We start from the raw sequence: 22,477 nt of genomic DNA, 5'->3' as shown, positions 1-22,477 counted from the left end.
ACCGGCAGCTGCTTCTGCCAATATGATCAGTTGCAAAGTAGCAAATACTAGCATACAGCTTCAGAGTTATGGTCCCTTTGGATTAAGTGGGACACTTTCACCTCAGACACTAAGTCAGCCGTAGCAAAATGAAACTGCCTCTGCTTCTGAACAGTTCATATCTGAGAGATTCTTTGGCCATCTTTTGAGCTGGAAAGTGAACTATTTTGGCAGTAAAAGCTTTTATTCCAAGTAAATTCTGTGACAGAAGACAAATTTTGTGGCTAAAGAATTTAGAGTCCTAATTATATGCATATACTTAGTTACATCCATTTGTGTACCTGCTTAAAAAAGCAGGCTTCCATTTTGCACTGCCTACAGTGGCTTCACTATAACTTCACATAGAGCATGATAGCAAATTCTGTCTTAGGTATTAGTTTCCCCTGCATCACATGGCCACACCAGCAGAGAAAAGGTATTATTTCCACAGCGGCCAAAAAAGCTACAAAAATTACTTTAAAGTATACACAACTCTGCTTATTACAAAAAGAAAATAGACTGTTAATTAATTAATGTAATTAATGAATGTAAGTTAGCATGTGCTGTTACTGTCAAACCTGACCAAAAGTTTGGTTTATAACATACTTTCAATGAATCATGTAAGCAAAGGTGCAGTTAGAACAGCTACAAAAGAAATGGAAAAATACTTTATGGAAGGAGCACCACCTTTCCTCGAGCACCACTGCTATGAGTAATGTCTTCATGAGCCTTAGCTACTTTCTCCAAGGGATATTCAGAGCCTACAATTGGTTTCAGCCAGCCAGCTTCTATACCATCCAGGAGTGCTGTTGCACATTCATGCCTCTCCTCCTGCATGTAATGAAGACAGCATTTACCACAAGGTGTTTACATTTTAGAAAAGTATTGACTATTTATGCAAGTGTTAAACCAAATTTCACAACCCAAAAATATTTTATGATGTTCTGAGATTAAATCAAAATGTGAAGGAGTGAACAAGCAAGTTACCTGCAGGGAAATTAGGCTTTCATCCCTACAAACTATTTTAACTGGAAAGAGAGAGGTGTTGGAATAAGCCAACAAAACATTCTTTAAAATAAAAATGTTTCTTACCTCAGTTGCAAGAAACAGACTAACTCCAATTATGCTAGATTCTTTACTCATAGTGTCTCTTGGATTTATCTCAACAGGACCTCTACAGCCCACAACCTGTCACAAACAAGTTAAAAGATAGTTCAAGTTATAACTGTTGAATTCCACTGCTAAATGCACAAACTAAAGTCAGTGACAAAAAATACTTACCATTACCCTTCCCTTCCTGCACAGGACAACAGTTGCAAGTCAGTAGCAAGATTGATGTTAGAGAGCATTTCTATTATTAGATCAACTCCTTCCATCCCTGTGTATTCCTATACAGGACATAATACATTATTTAAATCACTCCAGTTAGTGCTTGGGTACCACTGTTTATTTCATATGCTACGGCTAACATACATTTTACAGTTTATTGTTTAAAATTTAAATACAGCCTTTCTATTAAGGCTGGCCGCTAATAAGTTTAATTTTAGCATATTTTGATATCCTGAATTATGACATACTACCATATTGGAATTTGCTGGAACGCAAGAGTTTCTAAATGCCATTGTCTGTGAAGAAAGCTCAGCTTTTCCAGCCTGGAAAAGTTTTTCCGTGTGCAGAAATGAAAAAGGCAGCACGCTAGTTCTCCTACATAAATCTACTTTAAAAAACTTCTGCCAACAAATGTTCACATTTTGTTAGTAAGAAAAATACAAGCTGCATCACTTAGCCCTGATACATGCGCACCTTAATTTTATCAATGTAATTAGCTTCTCTGTGATTAAATGCCTGGTGAGCGCCATTTCTCAGAACCATGCTCATGCCTTCCTCAGTTCCTGCTGTACCCAAAACCTTTAAACCACAAGCTCTAGCAATCTGACATGTTGCTATTCCCACCTGAGGGTGAAAAAAAAAAGAAAAGAAGAAAAAGAAAAAAAAAGTCTTTTTTTTTTTCTTTCTTTCTTAGCATTTTAAATTTTATATATTCTAGCAGCAACTTGAAACTTACACATTTAAAAATTTGGCCTGCTAACTTCTTTTTGCCATAGTAAGTAATTTGGATCTTAAAGATAGCCAAATCATCTTTAAAAAAAGAAAAGATATTTACAGAGGCATAGTAAAGCTTTGTGGATTTTTTAATAGCTATCAGCATTTGGTATAAATCCACATCGAATGTTTTCTATCTGTTAAAGTTGGGCCATGTATATTTGATACAAGGCCAAAAAAATTCTTCTCTTCACAGAATCACCTGCTATTGATACCAGCATTATATATTGCAAAGAAAATCTGCAATCACCAATTTTATTAACGCTACTTTTGCACCTTTCACAAAGAGCTTAAATGATATCTTTAGAAACCAAATTCTCAGCGTCTCATATGAGCTTTGCACTCCACAGGATGTTTAGAGGTGAGGGTTGCCTTCATAAAAACCTGATGTTGGAGCCAATGATCACATGAGGCATACCAATGGCATCTCTTGATTTTGCTTTGTGTCACAGCAACAGAATGCGAAAGCAAAACGAGGGAACAGCTGACACATACAATGCCTCCCTGGGATTCAGTCCCAGCTGATCAGCTTCCAGAGGCTACAGATTTGGCAGCCCACTGTATCAACCATACAGCTGGATACCTCCTCCAGGATATGTTAAGGTATGCACTTTTTTATTTTGGGGGGAAACACACAAACAAACAAACAGATACACAAACAAAGATGACCATAAAAACTCCATTCTGTGGCTCTGCTAATTAAATTTGTACGTATGAATAACACACAAAATAAATGGACAGGGCTTCTTGAAAAAATCTACCATGACCATCTATCTGTCTGGCCAGGATCTACCCAAACTCTTTGCCGAATGAGACCTTGTTTTCTCAATAGCAGATCATCAGTTTTCAACTAAATGAAACAACAAATACCATTAATTAAAATACATCATGACCAGACTGATTTTCAGAGAAAAATTCAAAAGGAGGCACATTTTTAAGAATCATTATGGAAGTCAGCATCACTGCTTTTACAAGTATCCCTATTACAAAGGTTACAAGTCCACCGAACAAGACTTGCATTCTATGCTTCTGCAAACCAAAGGCAATGTATCTTTTCAAGAAACAGAAAATAAGTAAGAATAGAAACACTCCATTTAGTTTAAGGGGGAAAAAAAAAGAGGCTACGATGCTGAATGTCATTCTAGCATCGTAGAATGAGATCTGAATTCCTCCTCATATGAGACTGTCATAATCACCTTTTTGCTGTCTACCAAATAATTAAGGAAACTTTGTCTGTTTATAGCAGCCGTTTGGTGTATCAGCAGAAGCTGAGCAATGAAGTGCAGAGTATGGGGGATAAATTAAAGTAGAATGCTGTGTGAAAGAGATCTAAAGTTAGCTTGCATGTAAAACCAAAGAAAACTATATGTTCAATTTCACATAGTATTCGGTCATGAACTTATAGATCCTAGTATCTCTCCTTGTGCAGCTAGCTGTTAGTTAACAGGTAAAAATATCCCAGAAATGCATAGTTGCTAGGCACCAGTGATTACTACTCAGAGAACCGAGAACAACTTGTACATATTTTAAAATTACAGCTTTCTGCTATTATTTTTATCTCAGGAAGACTGGTTACAAAGCTTCCAGACCAACTTCTGACTGCAGCAATGTGTTTATTATGTGACTCTCTGTATTAGGGGCCTTACACAATCCTAGTATGCAGTTTCATAGTTATTTGGAATAACGGGATTTGCTCTAAGAAAAAAGTATCCTAAAGTGTCTGAAATAAAAACCTAGTTTTGTTAATCCATTAATTGATATGTGACCATAAATCATATCACAGACAAAAGGCGATACAAGGACAGAAAGCAGCATTTCTTATAACTTGCCTTCTCCAAATACTTACTCCCCCACTCGCACCATGCACTAGCACACTTTCCCCTGCTTTGGCACGCCCTCTGAATGGAAAAACAGAAAATATTGGCATTATGATTGCAGTACATAATCATTAAGCATCAGATTGCATATACTGACATCAAATCTCATCTTTCACACCGTCTTCCAATTTATGTTATGGCTAAACAGGTATAATCAGCCTCTTTGGGAAAACAAGGAAGCAAAATAAACCGTATCATTTATGAATTTAAGTACTATGCAATTACGTCAACACGCAACATGCAGTCTGGTACTGAACCTCAGTTCAAGATCTTCACCTTTTACGGATCTTAAAATAAACCACGCTAGTTCTAATCATGCGTTCTATCAAGCTAAACCAGATTTCCAGTCCTAAGCTCTCACTTAGCTGACACAGAAGTCTGGCTTTTACTCATTATACTGTCCTATGGCAACAGACAGGACTGTAGGCAGAGTCTCTCTGGCAGAGAAGCTCATGAAGAAAAGAGGTGGGTCTGCTCTACGGCACATTGTCTGTTTAATTAAGAAATTGGAACTATTCCTGGTTTTCTTCCCTAGCTAAAATACCAGCGAGTACTGAAAGAGAGTTACACATTTTATTACATGATACTTATCGAAGAAGCCTTTCCAGGTCTGTTCTCTTAAGAAGAAATACTTCACAGGAAAATACAGTCACTAGCTTGTAGGTAACAAGGATCTGACAATTCCATCAGTGTAACAAATTTAACAAGTGTTTTAAACATTTCCGACTCATTGATGTCACCCCATTTTACAGGACAATGAAAATATGGGGTTCTGTATTTTCAATATGCAAAAGCGAAATGCACAAACTTAGATTTGGCACCTTACTTTTGGAAAAGAGCGCGATAAGCAGTGAAGTAGGGTATTCCAATCGCTGCTCCTTGCCTAAAGTCCAATTTATCCGACAAAGGAAAGACTCTGTTAGCTGCAGCAACTGCATAATCTGCGTATCCTCCAGAGATGGTACCAATGGTAAAAACCCTGTCACCTTTCTAGAGAGAAAGAAAGGAAAGAAAATAGAGAAATTAATCATCTCCCTTATTTTTTCCTTAATAGACATTAAGAACCAGTTCACAGAAGTCTAGGCTATTTCTAACAGCTCTCCTATTAAAAATAACCAGTTATATTTGTCACAGAGAAGATTTTGATAAATGCTAATACATACAATCAATGCAATACAAACCATATAATTTCATATACTTAGATTTAAGTGTCATAATTATAACCCCGGCTCTACAGTGTAACACACAAACCTACTGTCTCATTAATATTAACCTTAATGAACCCGAACACTAAAGAATTCCAAATGCAAAAACACAGATTCCAAATGCAAAACCTCAAAAGCTTTTACAAACACAAAAGAAACATTTCTCAATTATTTTTGTTTAAATGTGGGAAAAAAGATACACTCTTAATATACCCTAAGGTAACTAAATACTGCTGCTGTTCTTCAACAGGGAATACTCAAACCAGCAATTCAGTAGGCGATGCAGGAAACGCACCACCTGGCAGCGTGCTGTGTGTGTGCGCGCCTAGGCGCTTCAGTGCTGCTGATGGAGCGCAGTGCCAGCTGCTGTGGTCCAGGTCAGCGTCCAACCTGGTGCAAGCCCGCTCGCAGAACAAAGTCAGTATCTGTCAACATTCGCAGTTACTGAGCTCTGATTTTTCCGCTATCTGCATGTGGATCTCAATAAATAGACAGCGTGTGGACTACATCAGTTTGGTTTGCACACATCGGGTATCAACTACTGTGCAGAGAGGGCTGCATATCAGCATAGCTGCTTTCTCAAGCATTATCAGTATGCAAATGAATGAGCTTGGCTACTCAGCATTTTCAGGATGTCTGCCTGTGGCACATACTGATCGCATCATCTCTCTCTTTCATTCAAGCAAAAAGCATCACGATTTCCATAAGAAACAAAAAGCCCACACAGCAGATAGAGCAAACTACTGATAAGAAACTATGAATAAACATGATTCTTCTCTCTAGATAACCAAATCTCTCATCTCTCCCACAAGAGTTACATAAATTCCAAGTCAGGAAATGCCAACACAATTTTCAACTACAATTTTTATGTTTGTCTGAGACCAACGGTCTAGTGACTTGAAAGGAAGAACAGATTTAAAAACTAAATTAATTTCATAGATATCTTTCAGCAAACTTGTAATTACCTTCTCATCTCTCAAGACTTGTCCCCTGAAAAAATCCTAGTAAAATTACTAGACTGGAGTAATAAAGTATTTGAACAGTTTTAACAACAAATATGCAATTTATGGGGTGTTATAAGTCAGCAAAATAAAAGCTATTTCCATTTCCAAAAAAACTTTACAGAAAATTTTTCAGTTCTGCATGAAATTATTACTTCAAACAGGAAGCACCCAACTTCAAATATTTCTGCAATGCCATAAAAACGGTTCTGAACCACAACTTTTGTACACCTGATATCATTGCTTTAAGCAGACAAACTGAAGTGCCTCTTCTGAGACCTTTTAACTCTTGGAGGTCAACAGCATTAAAGCCTTCCCTACAGTTCAATCTGCAGACCGGATTGCCAATACGATCTTGCTGCTTGCCTTTACCAGTCAATGAAGGTGATTTTCCCCTCCAAATAGATTACATGATTATAAGCAATAAAAGCAGGAACAGTACTATAGCAATCACACAAAAGAGGAGACAATAAAGAATAATGAATTAAAACCCAATGCGTAAATACCTTGAATGCAGTCACATGTTCCCCAACACCTTCTATTACACCAGCCACATCTGAGCCAGGAGTATAGGGTAGAGCTGGTTTTCTAGCATAATTTCCAGAACGAATATATGTCTCGACAGGATTTACCCCACAGGCATGGACTTTAATTAACACCTAAAAGAAAAGATGCTTCTTAAGCAATAATTAAAAAGATTTAGAACTTGAATTCACAGCACAGTATCATGGCACTTCAACTACATTCTTAAACAGAGTTAGCCAAAATTCAGTGCTGAACTGAAGCTAGTCTTAGGAAATCCTTTATAGGGAATATGTAGCCCATATAACAGCAAAAAGCCCACATTTGTTAAACGTGATGTCTCAGGTAGTATGAATACACTGATGAAAGACTACATACTCAAGATGAAAAGTTTTGGTTTGTATTCTTCATCCTGTTCTGAGTGTACCTGTTATCATTCAATATCATTATTTCAGTTCACAGAACTCATATACACCTGATTTTCTTTTGGATCAGGAATTAAGACATCTGACTGGAGTTTAAGAACTTCAGGGCCACCAAATTCAAAAACTCTGACAGCTCTCATCACATTTCTTGTGGCTGCCATAGCCATCAGAATACCTGGGGGGAAAAAAAAAAAAACAATATTATTGTATAGTCTTCATAATTTATTTTGCATCTTCAAATCAACCAACCACCTGTCAAGCAACTGACTAAAAAGAGACTCACTCCTGATTTAAGCTGGGGGGGGAATGTTTGGTTTGGGGTTTTTTTCCCAAATCTTGCAAAAGGCAGGCAATAAACCCTACCACTTGCAAGACTTTATGGGTACTAAGAGAATAACATGCAAATAATTTAGCCGTAGAAGTATTTTTACAGCAGCTCCTGTGAGCACTGCACTGCTATCACATATGCAGAGATGTACAGTACTTTGGGGAAAAACATTGACAATTTACTATTATATTCTGGCAAAATAGCCTGTCGTACGTTGGCTGACTGGGTAATCTAGCCAAGTGACATCCCAGTCACTGCTCCGGCTTACTATTAAACTTGTATGTAAAAAAAGCAACAAAAAACTACTCATCAGCTATCAAAACCAGAAGATAACATAGGACATTAAAACAAGCCAGGAAAAACCGAAGTGCAGACATTCAAGATTCCAACCCTTAATTCCAGCTGGATTTTCCCACTGCAGCTGTATGCGACAGAGACCATGAACCACAGCCCTCAGGTGCTACAGCTCACAGCCTTGTATGCGCTAATGGAAGCAATGACAATTTATCAACACATGAAGCTGTGACTATTCCAACTGCATTCATTTGTGAAATATTCTAACAAAACACCGCGAGCAAGTTACTCCTACTACAGGAAAAGTTATACACAATTTTTCAGAAAGCTGATAGATTCAGACAGAGGAGCTTTACTGGGTACGCAGCAAATAATCACAGGACAACAAAAAGGCATACAGGAATCTTAAAGACACCAAGAGATCATGCTTTTGGCCAACGCCAGCTAAAGAACTTCAGGGCTGTAGCCAGAGGTAGGCTTTTTCCCAAAGATGATGACAGCTTTTAAAAGTACCTGGCTTAATCACTGGTTTTTTTCTCCTAGCTAGTAAGTCTGTAAGGCTTCACATTTTTGGTTACCTGTTCAATTCAGGAAGAGCATGAGTCACAAGGATATACACTACTAACGTTTCCCTTGGGACGTGACAAAAATCTACACCGCAAAGTAGTCTCTGAAGTACAGGTCACTTTTATACATAGCGATTATAAACCAAATTAAAAGGCGGCTTCTATTCTGCTCAGAAAAAAACTGGACCCGTAGGTTTTAATAAACGGTTCTGCCGCATGATGACTGATCCTTAGGATGAGGCCTTCTCTAGACAACTGGAAGCAACCCCGCTATCTGCTGGAGGGGCAACAGGCGGGCACAAGCAATCCAGGAGGCTTCCCGAGCGCCTTGGTGACAACATCCTGGCATGGCAATGGAGGAGTGGAGAGGAGAGGTGCCCTCGTACCCACAAGCAGGGAAGGAGTGGGGGGGATGCGGAGGCTGGGGGCAGCCTTGGCTACAGCAACCAGGAGACGGTGGAGTTCAGGACCCGGGAGGAGGGAGCAGGGCACGCCAGGACCACGGCCTGTGGGTCAGGAGGGCAGGCTCTGCCCCCCCAGGGAATCCCACGGGATTCCGGAGAGCCCCGCAGGGGTCGGGGGGGGCCCAGAGAAGCTGGCTGAGAGTCAAAGGACAACCTCTCCGAGCTCAGTGGTCCCTCCGGACAAGCACACCAGCAAGCAGGCCTGGCCGGCGACAGGAGCAGCTCCCCCGACAGAAAGCGGGGTGGGCAACGAGAGGGGACCCGGGAGGCGACCCCCCAGCAGGCGGGGATGGGGTCGGGAAGGCCACGGCCAGCTGGGGTTGGACAGCGGGCACCAAGACGGGCTTCTGCGAGTGCCCGGCCAGCCGAGGGGAGGGGAGGGGAGGGGAGGGGAGGGGAGGGGAGGGGAGGGGACGGGACGGGACGGGACGGGACGGGAGGGGAGGGGAGGGGACGGGACGGGACGGGACGGGACGGGACGGGACGGGAGGGAAGCGCGGGCGCGGCGGCCCGGAGCCGCTCAGAGCCTCCCCCGCCTCGGAGCAGCCGCCGGGAGCGCGGGCCCCGGGGCGGTCGGGAAGCGGAGCCTGGTCTTCCGTCGCCAGCAGGCGCACAGCCAGGTGAGAGGGGCCTGATCGGGCTCCTGGCAGGCTCACCGGCCGCTCAGCAGGGAAACGCGGCCGCCCCCCCGCTCCGCGCCGGCGGGGAGGTCCCGCCCCGGACGCGCCCCTGTGGTCAGCCCCCGCCCCCGCCGCCGCCGCCGGAGGCCCCGGGGCTGCCGCTGGCAGGGCCGTCCCGGAGCACGGCGGCCGTGTCCGCCTCGGCCTGCCGAGCCCGGCCCCGCGCGCCGGGCACAACCGGCACGGGCAGCGCGGGGCCGCCGCCAGCCCCGCCCCGCCCCGCCCCGCCCCGCCGCCCCCGGCAGAGCCGAGTCTCGGTGACCGCCGGGGAGCCGTGGCGCTCACCGCCTACCTCCGGAGCGCTCCTGCCCCCGCGGCGGAAAGCCGGCCCGGGCCGATCGGCGGCGGGGGCGGAGGCAGCCGGGGGGCGGGCGTCCCACGCCCCGCCCGGGCCGCCCGCCCCTCGGCCGTCGCCTGGGGAGGTTTGGCCCTCGCGGGCTCCCGTCAGGCTCGCGCGGCGGCCGCCGTAGGTGCGGCGCGGGGGCCGCCATTGCGGGCCCGGGGCCCCCTCATGGCGGCCTTCTGGCAGCGGAAGGCGCAGCGGCTGGCGCGGGCGGACGGCAGCAGGAAGGGCGCCCTGGACGAGCGCGCCGCCCCCGTCGTGCAGCTCCTCAACGGGCGGGCCCAGTTCTGCACCACCAGCTCCTGCTCGGGCCGCATCGTCCTGGCGCAGGGCGGCGCCGCGGTGAGTGCCGCGGCCGCCCCGCCGCCGCCGCGGGGCTGGGGGTCCCGGAGATCCCGCTCGTCCCGTCGCGGCGGCAGAGCTCTGGGGGACCCCGGCCGAAGCCTCGGCTCTCGGGGCCCTTGCAGCTGGCCGGGCCGAGGCGGGGGCGGCTGCCAGCGGCTCCGGCGGTGCCTCTCCGGGGCTGCGGGCACGCCGCGCTCCCGCCGTGCCCCTCAGCAGCCGTCAGGGCGGCGGGTTCTGCCTGCTCACGGCCGCTTCGGTGAGGCGAGGGAAGCTCGTGACTCTTCCCGCTCCTGCGGCGCAGACCCTCGACGCCGTGCCGTGCCCCGCTCCCCTCGGGAGTGTGCGGGGGGGGCGGCGTGGCAGCTCCGAAAGCAAATCCATTTGACGTGTGGAAGGCTTTGGGAGGCGGTACGGTAGAAGGCTGCTGGTGCTGAAGGCAGCCTTCAGCAGTTCGCTGTCGCTACTCCAGTTTTTCATGTCACTTGCTGGGACATAAATCTTGCTAATGCTAGACCTCAGTCTTACAGCTTTCTCTGACTGCGAACATACATAAGCATAGGTAAGTCAGCTTGAAACTCGTCCTATGGAAATATATTTTCGTACGCTAAGAAAACATGCTTTTTCAAAAGCGATGCTACTTCTTCTGAAGGACCCTTTTTTTATACAAGCACAAGATCAAACATCACCCATCTGTAGTGCTAGTTTAATCATTTTTCTTCATTACTAGGATACAAACAGCTGTGAGATCCAGAAGAAAAACTGCACGTGGCTCATGGTAACACACGAAATGTGTATCAAGGATGATGTGGTAAGAGGACAATACAATGTAACTTTTACATTTATTTAATGTAGTGTTCTTAATGTCACAGAAAACATATTATGTAAAATAGGAAGAAATTTGTAGTGGTTTTATTCCCGTTACTGAGATGAATTGACACTCTCATTTCAAAATAAACTTTTCTCTGCTCACTAAATTCTTAAGACATGTTTTGAAGAGAATGCTTTTAAGCTTAATACCAAATTCTCTGTGTCGTTGTAAATGCAGCTAATATGAAGCTTGAATAATTTCTTACTGTCTGGAGTCACATAATCGCCACATCACAATAGCCCAACAGGAAGTCAGTAATTACTGTTGCTTCTGTAGCAGAAGACTGTCTTTCAAAAAGCAATTTCTGAAAATCTAAGATACAGTGACTCTTATTTTTTCAAAGCCCTTTCCTTATTCAGAATAAGTGAAAATAATGCTTTTTTTAAGCAAGTTCTTCCTTTCCTGAAAGATTACTGTTAGTATTTTAATTTCTGCAGCTTTTTATCTGCTCTTTGTTTTCCCTTCTTGTTGGATTGCCAGCGAGGTATCAAATGGAGACTAGATTTGATTTAAAAGCCCTCCTATCCAGAAGTAAAATAAGCTTAATTTCTGCAGAATATGTGCTGGTCTTTGGACAGTGATGACCTAGTCATTAGCAGACTACACTGGGCTAAATGAAAACAGTATGTTCCTTGTTAATACCAAAGTAACAATCACTGTATGAAGCTAGGTATTTGCCTAGTAAAAGTTCTGTGTCAGGCAGCAGCTGAGATGATGCTTACTCAAGCAGCAACATTCCTGCAGGACACAGATGCAAGATAATGTGGTCTTTATCCCATTCTTCAACAGTTAGAGCCTGACATACACGTTAATGCACTAATTGTAATACCTCTTTCAGAATGGGTCAGTTGTGATTAACAAATATTTTGTGTTGTCCTCATTAACTGTTTCATAAGCTATGGCCATTCTTGCTTTGTTTTGGTCAGCAATTCAGAAGCAACCAAAATGAATTCCTTTGTTTCCATTAAATGTAGATGTGTTCAGGTAAACATGCCAGTGAGCAGGTTCATTTTGTATGTAATAACTCCTTCAAGACAGTTAAAACTGTCTTGACTTAAAAAAACTGTCTTGAATTTAAAACTGCCTTGAGCCCAGCTTGCTGTGCTAACAGCCTTTCATTTACAGACACCTGAAACCAGTGTAACAGTGAATCTCTTATACTGCATTTTTAATTTAATATCTTAAAATCCCCTGAAATGTAAAAAAATATATATAGTAGGATTTTTTTTCTAGTGTGCTTTCAAAATAGTCTGCTCTCTGCATACATCTCTTTGCTTTGTCTGTCCCAAAAAAGAAGTGGTTACAGGGTCAAAATTCTATAACTGAATTCATAGCTCAGTTTACTATATGCATACATTCTCACACATGCACAAAAAAATCTCTTCCAAAATATTTGTCTTTGTTAGTATTTGTTTTAGCAAAGCAGAGCTTGCTGAAATTTCCATCAGCAAATTTCAGGCCAAGCAGGACACAGTGGGTTGTTGCTGACTCTTATGAGAGGAAATACTCTAATTTTTCCTGTTCCATTTAACAGGTAGATGGTTTTTTTTTTTTTTAATGCATGAATTGCAAGTGTAAGAAAAATGTCTGTGATTAATTTTTAAACTACTATACTCAAATGCATGATAAAGCTTTGCTAGTACAGTATTTAAGAAATGAGAAGGGAAGTCAGAATCTTGTATGTTGTGCTTTTCGGCTGTTAGATCATTTGACCTCGCTGTGTAGATTAACCTCAGCAATATGAACATAGGATATTTGTTTTGTAATTTATTTTTATCCCTTTATCCTCCCAATCCTTCGAGAAAAAGGATGATGTATTACAAAGTACCTCTTACAAGGTTATTGATATGACACAAATATAATCTCATAATTACACAATAGTGTAAAACTGAAATGGTGTACTTTTTCCCTTGACACACTATTGGTGTGAATCTCGACCACCTTCAACTTTGGATTTTTGGATGTATGGACACCAGAATTTGGCCAGCTGCTGTTTAATACTCTAAGATGTGCGTGTGCAGAGCATTTGCTTCTACCAGGACCTAGGCACACATAGTTTTGTCCACATGACTGTATGGACAGACCTGTAAGGTGTGCTGTCAGCTGCTGGTTTTGCATATTGCAGACAAACCTTCCAGAGGTCTAGCTTGAGTGTCAGCACAGCATCTCTCACGAGCGAGATGTCATCTCATCCCTTTCTCGTGAGCAGGTTTTGCTGAATGCAGCAGGCTATGTGCTGCCCTTGTCAGACTGTAACTTCTGCCCAAGCCAGTAATGTGACTGCAGCTGTGCAGTGCTGCAGTGAAGGCGTTTGCCGTACGCTCTTTTTAGAACAAAGTTCTGCGTTACTCTAAATGTGCTGCTGTGGTCACTCATTAAATGCAGTCAGTTGTTTTCTGCTTCATATCACTTTAGCAATTGCTCCTGTGTTCGGAATAGAGGGGTTTTCATTTGTGGGAGGTTTTTTACATATCACCGACAGGTACTTTCTGTCATGTCATGACAGCAATTAGACTTTGACTCTTTAGAGATGAAGGGCCTAGTCCTATTCCCATTGGGTGTTTTCCCATCAGCTTCACTGGGAGCAAATCAGGGCCTCAGACTTCATAGACTTAATAGAAAATTACTTTCAGTATTTCCCTATTAAATTGAGTTTGCAGGAAATGAAATATTTAGATGCAGTAAGATAATAAAAAACCTTTACTGAAAATACTTTGTTCCATTAATAAGCTTTTTGAGGAGGCAAGTGTTGTAAGACAGCTTTGGGGCAGTGCTAACATGCATAGATGATTTCTGTCGATGTGTCTTTCTTAGCTAGTTGTATTCTTGCTGAAAAGCTACCTCTAGAGTATCTGCTAAATTACTTATCCTTTTCAGAGAAACAGAAACCCTTAAAAATACTCTTACCAATATCACACATGCTGATCACAGCTAATAACGTGTTCTCTGTTAGACTTGTCTGAGACAAGTCTAACTTGGCTTCCAACCACAATGGATGCCGATCATTTTGCTGAAGCAGGACACTGTATTGCTCAGATGGCTGGAACAGAGTTCTCAAACATGGGAAAGCGTCTGAAAAGGGATCATGGAAACGTGCCGGAAAAGGGAACACACGCATCCATGGCAGGTCCTGGCCTGTGTTACACACTGTGAATGCCGACTGCTGCATGTATTTGTATTCCTGCTGAAATCAGCACAGCCCAGGCAGACACTACACAATGCAGGGGCCTCAGGAGTGTACACAGCCAGCCTTGTGCTGTGCTGCGGAGAGAAACCACAGAGCCCAGCAGAACTCTGCAGAGCCCAGCTTTGGATAAGGAAGCTGTTTGACCGTGCTAGCACACTCTCAGGCAGGGTGAATTCACCTCAGTGGAGCACTGTATCAACGCAACTCATTTCCAGGCCCAAGCAAATGCTAAATAAGTTAGCTTAGGTATTTCTGTACAACACTGCATTATGCAATGTTGATTGTTTCTGTTTCTCATCAGCTTTAGCACAGCTGTGGTTACTCGGGCATTTTTTAAAATCTGGTGCACAAATTACAAACTTAGCCATTCAGAAAGACCTGCTTTCAACTTAAAATAAGAACATTTATGGAGGAGATGCTGCATAAATACATTTAAATACTTTTCAATGTTTAAAGGGAAGGAGAGTGTGTTACTTCAGCAGTTTTCTTTTATGCCATCATGTCTTAAAAAACATGTGAATTTGATTATTTCCTGAATATTTTATTGAATATTTTCATTTTATAAGATGAGAAGGGTTAGACAAAACAACAAAGTATGGGAAAACAGCTGAAATTTTTCAAGTTAACATAGCAAATTTTTTAGTGCTGTGAATTAAGCAAGTGAAGGCAAACAGTACTTATGATTAAATAATCATACAATGAAATAAGTAATATAACTGCCTCAAAGTGACCTTTCTGAATAGAAGAAAGTAATATCAGATTCCTCTGCATAAAGACAGCACAGAAAATTAGAGAAATTGTAGTAGCAAGCCATGCAGAATGTCACATAGCTTTCTTCACACTTGCAAATCCAGGAAAAATTGCCACTAATGTCTCAGTCTTCTAGCAGAACTGAGAGGTCTGAAGGTAATTTCTTGAATTTTACAATTATGAAGTTGTTTGGTTTTTTTTTTCTTGTCTTGTGGGTTTATGCCTCTAGTTTCAACCTCTTTTTTTTATCTTTATAATCTTATACAGTAGGCTATGCATTATTATTTAATCTAAGATTAAAATGTGATCAAGTATGTTAGGCCATGAATTTAATCTGCTGAACCCCAGAAGGTTTTCTGAAGTTGAGAAATGTACTTCAGAAACTAAATGCCTTTGATTTTAAAGAACAGTTTAAAAAAAAAAAAACAACCTAAAAAAACCTGCTCAGGTTTCATCCGATTGCAGTAAAACAGTCCTCTTCCCACACTGTATTGACTGTATCCATTCGTTTGAATGTACAAAGAAATAAACAGGGAAGCGCACTTTTTCAAGTTTTTGAAGTCTATCTTGCGATGAATTTCTATCAGACCTAATCAGTTTAGCAAACAGAATCATGGTAATCCATGGAATTTGTGTGTATTATCAGCAATGAAAAATCAAAAGCAGCTGAACAAACCTGATTGCTTGGAACTTATTTGCTGCATTTTTAATGCTTGTATCACACACTAACTAGCTGTTATTTTCTCTTTTTTTGGTAGTAACAGCACACACTTCCAGTATTAATATAAATGTTTTGGTGTATGTTCCAGATGACAGCACTAGAGAAAGCCACTGGTGACGTTGTGCTCAAGTTTGAACCATTTGTTCTTCATGTGCTATGTCAAGAGCTGCAAGATGCACAGCTTCTGGTAAAATTATATCAAGTAACAATGTTACATTGTTGTTCTGTTATATTCCTTGCTGTAAAAGCATTGGCTCCTGAGTAAGCTTTAGCACTTAAGAATAGTCCCAGATGTTGTGTGTGTTTAATAACTAGGGTAATAAAAGTAAGCTGATGAAGAAAACATAGCTTTAAACTTAGTAGAGATTTTGCTGTACTTTTTAGAAAACAAAGTTGCTTAACTACAATTAAGTGTTCGAGCTAAAGCAGGTTGCCTGGTAAAAATTTTTTCCCAGTGAGCCTGGGTTGCTTTTGCTGGCTGAAAGTGATGGGGTTTTGTAGATGTCATTATGCTACTGGCCAGGCCATTTGGCTCCAGTATTTCAACTAATTGAGTAGTACCTTTGCCTTCTGCTTTTCCAGAATGACTCTGGAGAGTAATGCATGATGGCTTTGTTCGTTCATTAATGTAGAAGAGAGCTGATTACCTTCTTTTACAGTACTGCTGCACTTCTAGCTATAAAAGTGTTGCACAACTGTCTGTATGGTTAGCAGCTCTTCAAGATAAAACAGTACAGTGCTCAGAGAGACATTAATATCCCATCTGCACTAATGGATTAAGATTAGGCAATCAGGATTGACTGTGGTTCTTTGAAAACCAACCACAGTTTGTGATACTACGTGGGTTTGATCTTAAAAACATTTTAATGTAACCATTATTGCATTAATTTGGGGAGATAGTTTTGAATAAGTTTTTTTGCAAAACTGAGATTCTAAACTGCATTTCAACCCATCCATAATTATTTCTTGCTGTGAAAGTGTATAAGACCTGTTTAAGGTATTTATTTGTTCTGCAGCATTCAGTGGCTATCGATTCTGGGTTCAGGAACTCTGGTATTACGGTTGGCAGAGGAGGAAAAATTATGATGGTAAGGACTCTTCTGCTTACCTGTAAGGAATGTAACAAAATCTTAGCATTACTGTTAACCTTGATTTTTTTTTTATGAGCCAAGATCTGAACTGCAATGTGATTGACAGCTATCACAGGGCATGCTTTAGCAAAGAAATACCTTTCTGCTTTAGTTGACAGCAAACTAACCAATTGTGTGGATAAGTGGGTTTTTTCCTGTAATGAACTCCCCACATTATGTAAATTACCTTCAGAAAATAAAAAACTTTATTCTAGGTAAATCCGCTGTGTGTGTTTTTAGGCTGTCCGGAGCACTCATTGCTTAGAAGTTCCATTGAGCCATAAGGGGAAATTGATGGTCTCCGAAGAATATATTGAATTTCTGATACATGCAGCTAATCGGAAAATGGAAGAAAACACAAGGAGGATTGACAGGTTTGTAAGAGTACACCAGTCCTATTCATGACATCTAAATCCAAAACTGAGAGTGGTTATGTTAAAGAAAAAATAAAAACACACAACCACAACCAGACAACCTCCCCCGAAATCTAAAATACAATTTCAATTAATTTTTCAAACTCTGAAGACTATAAACTGTTTAAGCAAAAGCTTATAAACAACATGAGTTTGCATACTGTCTCTGTTACTGAGTAGGGTTTAAGTTTCTTTTTCTAATGATAACAGCGTTTCTTATTCTAACACAGTAACCATTTCAGAAGTACTCAGATTGCAGTGCACACTTTAATCCACTAAATGCTTTGTATAGTTTCCAAAACTGATGATTTATGAAGGCAGTGGAAGGTTACACACACTTTGTGGCTTTTGTCTCCAGCTGAGGAACAGAATAGGCAGAAGAGCCAAAGAGCATGAGGATCAAAAGGACGCTGGAGAAACACCTACATGTACTAAGATCAGTTTCTTTTTGTATGTCCATTGAGAATCTCTGTAGTTGTTGAAGTTAAAAGTAATTGCTAATAGTAGCAGTCCATCTGATAATTAATGCTATCATTCATCAGATATTTAACCTGATACCATTTTATAGTTTCTGTAAGATGAACAGGGGCTTAATGGCACATGAGTACATTCTCTAATTGATTTATAACACACAAACATTACAGAGAGAAGTGGCATGGCATACACAAGGACATGTGCTGATATTCCTAATTTTTCTTCCAGTATTGGCCAGAACATTTCAGTGTTAGTAACGATTTTCTTCTCTTAGCATGTTTTGGTTGTATTACAAAAGCATTAGTTTCTCAGAGTAGTTTTGCAGATCCTGGGCAAGCCTACAAAAATAGTAACTACACAATTGTTTCTTTCTAGATTATACAAAAGCTTAGAGTTAGCTTTGGGAACTGCTGTCAGTGCAAACACCTCACCTTCTGATGAGACGGATAAGAATCGCTCTGTGTACTTCCACAGAAGAAAGAGAAAGACCATTCAAGAACAAAACGTACACACCTCTCCAAAGGATCACAATGAAGAATTGGAGCCTGAGGATGATACAGAAATCAATCTTGAGATTTTTGCTGAAATCATGATATAGACTAAGGCATTTGAAAGCAAATGGCAAACTGAATAATAATGGTACTGCTCTTTGTAAGAGATATAAATACTGCTCTGTTCTAAGTAGTAACACTCTCATGGACATTTACCAGAAAAAAAAGGTAATTAAACAGAATTGTGAACAAGGTTTAGTGTCACAGAAACACAGAGAACAAATTCTTAGAATGTTTTGGGTTTGTTTTTTGGGGTTTTTTTAACAGCACTGTTGAATTAACAATCTTTTACTCTGTCAGTTATCACAGAAAGAACTGCTTTGCTACAGTCTTTGGCCATGTTCTCTATGGAAGCATTTCACTTCCAAATGCTGGGTTTAGGCATTCTGATTTTTGCAGAGCAGAAAAACTCTAAAAACTGGGTTGCTATCCTTGAAGGTTTTTAATCCCTGTAGGACCTCTGTAAAACAGTGTGCACAGTATAGATAGCCCCTTCCAAACAACACAAAGCCACATATTGGTCAGCTGAAGAACAGTACCTGGTGCAGAGGTTAGAACAGAAAAGTAGAAGTTACGTACTGCTCTATGCCGGCTTCAGCCAGGTGTGTCCAGGATCCTTCCTGACTGTTGCACCGGGCAGCACATTTGATGCCGTTTTCCTGCACTTCACTCAGGCTTCAGCCCCGCTGTGTTCGTGTGTTCTGCTTCCCTTGGCCAGCGGCCATTAACTGTTATTTTTTCTTTGCATCTTTTAGCCAGCTCTGTGTGGTGATAGTTGTTAGCTCACTTACATATCATTCTATGTGGCCAGCACCCAGCTTCAGTTCCAGCTGTTGGGCAGAAAGTCAACCAAAGTGTACAGTAACAGGCTTTCTTACCAGGCTATGAACCACTGAGGTGCAATAAATGTTAAATATAAAACAGTGTAATAATTTGTGCATTCCTGTATTGTACCACTGGAAAAGTCACTCCATGCTCGTAGTGTATCCTTCAGAAAAATGGTGAATTTGTAAACCTTAGCAACAATGAATTCCGAGCCCGCCCTTTTATGACTGAGTGATCGCTAGCACTGCAAAACACGACCCTGACTGAAGGAAATGGTTTATTTGGTACAGTAACTCCCAGTTCATGTAGGTCATTGTTTCCATTACATACGCCTATGTCTTGGGGACATTTTAATTCCACTGTAAAAATTTGACATACTAGGTGGCAGCCAAAGGGAAAAGTAATTGGGGGCTTTAAATAGATGCTGAAAGACCTGGTAGGCCACGTTTCCAGTAGCAGGCTTGCCAAAACAAATAAACTTGAGCCTTTTGTGTTGCTTGTTTGTATTACTAACAGCTTGAACAGTTTGGTGCGCTCGCTTTCATCCTATTTCTGGTGGCTTGAAAGACCTCAGCACCTGCTTGGGGCATGAGAAAGTGAGAGGCCAACACGTTTCCATCCTTGCAAGACTGCAGTCATGTCAAGTGAAATGCCGGGTGGGTGATGCTGTCCTTGGTTGTTGGCTGCGAGCACAAATTGAGCAAATAGCAGAAAGAGCAGGGTCTACTATTTTCCTCCTTTGTGGAGGGGGCAAGGCACTGGTAACAAATTTTGAAGATTAAAGAACATCAGCTTGTGAGACAACCAAATACAGAAGATATTGAAATACCACAATAAACCTTAAACAACACGCTGGATACGCTGTTCTCAAACCTCGTGTATTTGCGTAGGCTAATCCTTGTCTAATTCTAACTGAACCTGGGGAGGGGGGGAATCATTTCTACTGCTGAAGAGCTGCTTGCTGGGAGGCGTGCGGCAAGCGCCCGTCGCCTGGCGGGATGACAGCGTGTGGCGTGGGCGCGGCGGGGCTGCCGCAGCGGCGACATGGGCGAGCAAAGCCAGCGTCCCACAGCCCGTGCGGCAGCAGGCACGCAGGTGGGAGCAGCCGAAGGTCCCCGCGGCAGGCCAAAGCGACAGCAGCTCCTCAGGGTGCAGGGACGTGGCTTCTGCCGCACGTGTTGTCAGCGTAGCGCTGGGGCGGGGGGGCTTGCTTCAGGCCTTCGCAATCGCAAGTCTTCCTAGACCGTCCTTTCCATTCTGAGGCACAGCTATGTTTGAACCGAACCAGACGGAAGCCTCAAAGCTTCCATCAACAAATGGCAACACCTCCTCCAGTGCTGAGGGGTGGGTGGATCTCGCAGGCCAGCTACGCTGGCAAAGCCCTGCTGAGCTGCCGGCCGGCTGTCCCCGTCCCGCTGGTGGGGGTCCCACCGTCCCGCGGGTCCCTCCTCACCCCCCCCCCCGGGGAGGCAGCTCCTGCATGCAGAGGAGGCAGTAGTTGCTTTTAAAAGCAGAGGGTGTGGATTTCAGAGAGTTTGTTCAGAGCAGTCTGAACCATCTTCTGCATTTAAAGCAGTCCTAACAAGGTCCGGCACTGGTCTGTTAGAAATGACTGCAAGTGACTGTAGATGCTGTTAATGAACGCAAGCTGTTTCCACACGCTTCGCAGTGCTGTGATCTTGCACCACGCGTGGGAAGATAAAATTCAGCACTGAAAAAGCAGAGATGCAAAGAGACTGTATCAGACTTCAACCCCAGCCCCAAGAGTCTGTATTTTTGAGACCAGAGGAGACCCGTTTCAGAATTCAGAGAAGGTTAACTTCCAAGTACGTACAGTCATGAATGCACCTGTGTAAGGTGGAGAGGGATCACAGATACTAATTTTGTCTATAAACCAGGACTTCAGTATGCTTTCACAAGGGCAGAGCTGTGGGGCTATGTATTGGGAGGAAAGAGTATTCAATGCAACGGCTTCATTTTTGGGGAAGTTTCTTTTTTCTTTTACTTTTTTTTTTTTTTTTAAATACAATCCAAGCACTACAATAATGGCCCAAACCTTTACAGTATGTAACAGCACGTACAGGATTTATGTTCTTAGAAATACGGTTTGTCAGAAACTGATGTGTGATATGATCCCATACTCCTCTTAAAAATGATACCAAATTCAGGAAGATTTTTTGACAGCCTTAACCTAGAAAGGTTACCCTAACTATTGCCATCTTGTTACTTTATACCTGTTAACTCCAATTACTGAAGACTGTTAGGGACCTCATACAAAAAAAACAATACAAGACCCTACAACAAGAAAAATAAACAGTCGCATGATTCTCAGTGAAAGATTAGGGAATCATGTTACTTCAGTGCTTATAATATTGAACAGTTTTTATAAGGTTTTTCTGATTTTTTTTAACCCCGCTAAAGGTTTCAGAGGGTGATGCTGAGGTTCTGTTTCACTGTCCTGCAGCCGTGCCAGGAAGGTGCAGAGCACTGGCACCACCCTGCTCCATGCACCACTACCTTTATTTGCCCATCTACCAGAGGATAACCACACTTTTCCCCAGCCTTACCCAAGTTTCCCAAGTTCCTTTTGAGATTAATTTTGTCAAGTTGCGTTTTATTTCCAGCTCCTATAACTAATGCTGTTACGCTTTAAATGCAATATTCAGCTGCAGACTACAGGCATCCCAGTGGACAGAAAGGCTACACCCAACAGGAGGCAGCAGCCTTTGGAAAGGTAATTCTGGGCAGAAGAAAAAATTACTGATAAGCAACAAGATTCCTAAAATTGGCAAATCTTTACCATTTGTAAGCATGCTTAGCCACTAAATTAACGAAAGGGTATTTTCAGCCCAATTGTCATATTTGCTTTTGCTATGTTAAAATATTGGAACATTTAAAATGACAATTTAATTCACTTTGCATTCAGTTGTTTCTGGGGAGGCAGTTGTCTTCATTCGCTCTAGTAACTGATCGTCTTTTCTTACCCGTAACATTTAGCATCCATACCAGAAAACCACTTTAAGTTGTCATTCTGCAAATTAGAGCCAAAGCATTAGCCAGTTGTGCTCCCAAATGGCATCCAGCAGGCACTTCAGCATGAAAGTCACTTGACTGATTCACCAAGATAATTCTTTACATGCAAATCACAGATGTCACAAGCACAAGTATTTGCTTGAAATACTTCTTCCTCTGAAACTTAAGTACTTAAATCAGTTTACAAGAACAGTAACAGTAACAGCATCAGACTGCAGTGGAAATCATTGTTTTCAAATGGAGTTAAAACTCTCAGGATAGGACAGCTTATCAGTTCTCAGCCACCACTCCTATTAATGCTTTACTTGAATTTGCCTGAGTCTACGCATTTAACAGCATGCAACTGTATAAAAT

The 22,477-nt window shown here is 42.2% G+C and overlaps 1 protein-coding gene and 1 pseudogene across 1 annotated transcript; one reads left to right on the top strand and one right to left on the bottom strand.

Annotated features, from left to right (window-relative positions):
- Window positions 1-687: 687 nt before the first annotated feature.
- LOC142593537 (quinone oxidoreductase-like) lies at window positions 688-7,318 on the bottom strand (annotated as a pseudogene).
- Window positions 7,319-9,994: 2,676 nt separating this feature from the next.
- TYW3 (tRNA-yW synthesizing protein 3 homolog) lies at window positions 9,995-19,057 on the top strand. Its single transcript, XM_075710902.1, has 7 exons — window positions 9,995-10,183; window positions 10,612-10,620; window positions 10,917-10,979; window positions 15,786-15,884; window positions 16,714-16,785; window positions 17,068-17,201; window positions 18,090-19,057. The coding sequence occupies exons 1-7, from the start codon at window positions 9,995-9,997 to the stop codon at window positions 18,310-18,312; spliced, it is 789 nt and encodes a 262-aa protein (XP_075567017.1). The 3' UTR covers window positions 18,313-19,057.
- The last annotated feature ends 3,420 nt before the right edge of the window (window positions 19,058-22,477 follow it).

This window comes from Pelecanus crispus, chromosome 5 (assembly GCF_030463565.1).
Source record: "Pelecanus crispus isolate bPelCri1 chromosome 5, bPelCri1.pri, whole genome shotgun sequence".
Lineage (NCBI taxonomy): Eukaryota > Metazoa > Chordata > Aves > Pelecaniformes > Pelecanidae > Pelecanus > Pelecanus crispus.
The sequence above is the reverse complement of the archived record's forward strand: the minus strand, read 5'-3'. Positions and strand labels throughout refer to the sequence as shown.